Here is a 1,496-nt window from a genome sequence, read left to right as displayed (position 1 = left end):
CGTAAAACTTTACTACTTTTGAGGTTGTGTATGTTTATGGGTCCATTATTTTCGGGTCACATGCAATGGACCTTCCGAACTTTAAGCAACCCACACTGCTAATGTGATCTCTATTGTTCCTTCCCACCATGCCGTCTGCATTAAACATTTTCTCTATATAAACCCAGATTACAGTCATTTGTATCATCACCCTCGTACTCTTAACCTCCATTCGTTCTCATAGTGTGACATTATTGTCTGTGTTTTCATTGAAGATCAAGATGGTGAAAAACACAGGAAGAATTCATCTGATTGTGATGTGTATTGCATTTTCTATCATCCTCGTTTCCATTGAAGCTCGCCTATCAAAGGATATGTCTACTGTGCAAGACATGTCAAAACAATCCCTGCTCTCAGGTAATTATTCAACTTCAACAGTTTTGCATTCTAGTTTTATTTTTATTTTTTAATCCTTCCTTGAATGCTATATATATATATATATATATGAATCGGTATTAAGGATACTTGATCTTCATATGGTGCATACAATGTCTCTACAGAAGGTGATATTCCTGTTGTTGTATCTGAACCAGTAGGAGGTGATGTTTCTACTGCATCTGAACCAGTAGCAGTTGATATTTCTGCTATATCTGAACCAACAGGAAGTGATATTTCTATTGTATCTGAACCAGTAGGAGTTGATGTTTCTGCAGTATCTGAATCTGCACCACCCCCACCACTTCCACAAGTGAGTGGACTGGTTTTTCCTGTACCGTGTGCAGTCACTCAGTTCATTCGTCTTTCTTGCACAAGCTCCAGTAGTTCCAATACACAGATTACTGAATTCTGTACCTGCACAATAGCATAGTTTCCAAGTATATTTACATATTCCTGGATAGGAGTTGTGGAGATCATATATAGTCCACAATGATACTAATTAAATGATCTGCTTATCAAATAGTGGAAGAAATTTACTCTGATATTATGTAAGCTCTTTGTTTCCGCATAATGAATACAATAATATAGGGGTTGCCATTATTGTTTAAAGAGTTTTTCAGTTACTTTATAAACCCGTTGATTCTGCTCAGTTTTGTTTCAAGCAGTCCTTTTTTAATAAGATTTGAAGCTTCTGCTAGAAATGGATACAATTGTTAGTGAAGCATAACTTCATCCTTTCTAATTTCATTTAGAGATCACTGTCTTCGTAATTCTCTTTTAATTGTCTTGATTCTTGAGACAACATACACAAGCCGATCCGCTGGTTTGCTACCAAGTCTTCTACGCTGCATACAATGGTCGATGAAGGCATGCTCCTGCCTCAATTGTGTTCACTTGCACAAGCATTTAGTAAATAATTGTAACCAGCATAAAATGAAAATAGTAATTTTTAAATATCTATAATAAAATAATTATTAATTTGAGTTCTATATGATTCTATAGAAAAATTTGTTTAAAATAACTTACTTTACATTGTTTGAAATTTATTTGAGTATTATATTTATGAACAAAATTCATTG

At 34.4% G+C, this 1,496-nt stretch overlaps 1 protein-coding gene across 2 annotated transcripts; it reads left to right on the top strand.

The window, feature by feature from the left end:
* The first annotated feature begins 200 nt into the window (after positions 1–200).
* LOC149551350 (uncharacterized) lies at positions 201–1,026 on the top strand. Of its 2 annotated transcripts, none has more exons than XM_089789665.1 (2): positions 201–396; positions 543–1,026. In XM_089789665.1, exons 1-2 carry the CDS (start codon positions 261–263, stop codon positions 845–847), a joined length of 441 nt encoding a protein of 146 aa, XP_089645791.1. In that variant the 5' UTR covers positions 201–260; the 3' UTR covers positions 848–1,026. The 2 variants fall into 2 exon arrangements, with proteins under 2 accessions (XP_089645791.1, XP_089645790.1); XM_089789664.1 differs by having other exon boundaries at positions 540–1,026.
* The last annotated feature ends 470 nt before the right edge of the window (positions 1,027–1,496 follow it).

This window comes from Cupressus sempervirens, chromosome 6, assembly GCF_028749045.1.
Source record: "Cupressus sempervirens isolate cs-2001-9-10 chromosome 6, ASM2874904v1, whole genome shotgun sequence".
NCBI lineage: Eukaryota > Viridiplantae > Streptophyta > Pinopsida > Cupressales > Cupressaceae > Cupressus > Cupressus sempervirens.
This window is presented reverse-complemented; position numbering and strand designations above follow the sequence as displayed.

What these genes read in the sequence shown, in the direction of transcription:
- LOC149551350 (XM_089789664.1), top strand. Translation starts at nt 261, where the DNA reads ATGGTGAAAAACACAGGAAGAATTCATCTGATTGTGATGTGTATTGCA. An exon ending in AAAACAATCCCTGCTCTCAG is followed by an intron (nt 397 to 539) that starts GTAATTATTCAA and finishes ATGTCTCTACAG; the next exon opens with AAGGTGATATTCCTGTTGTT.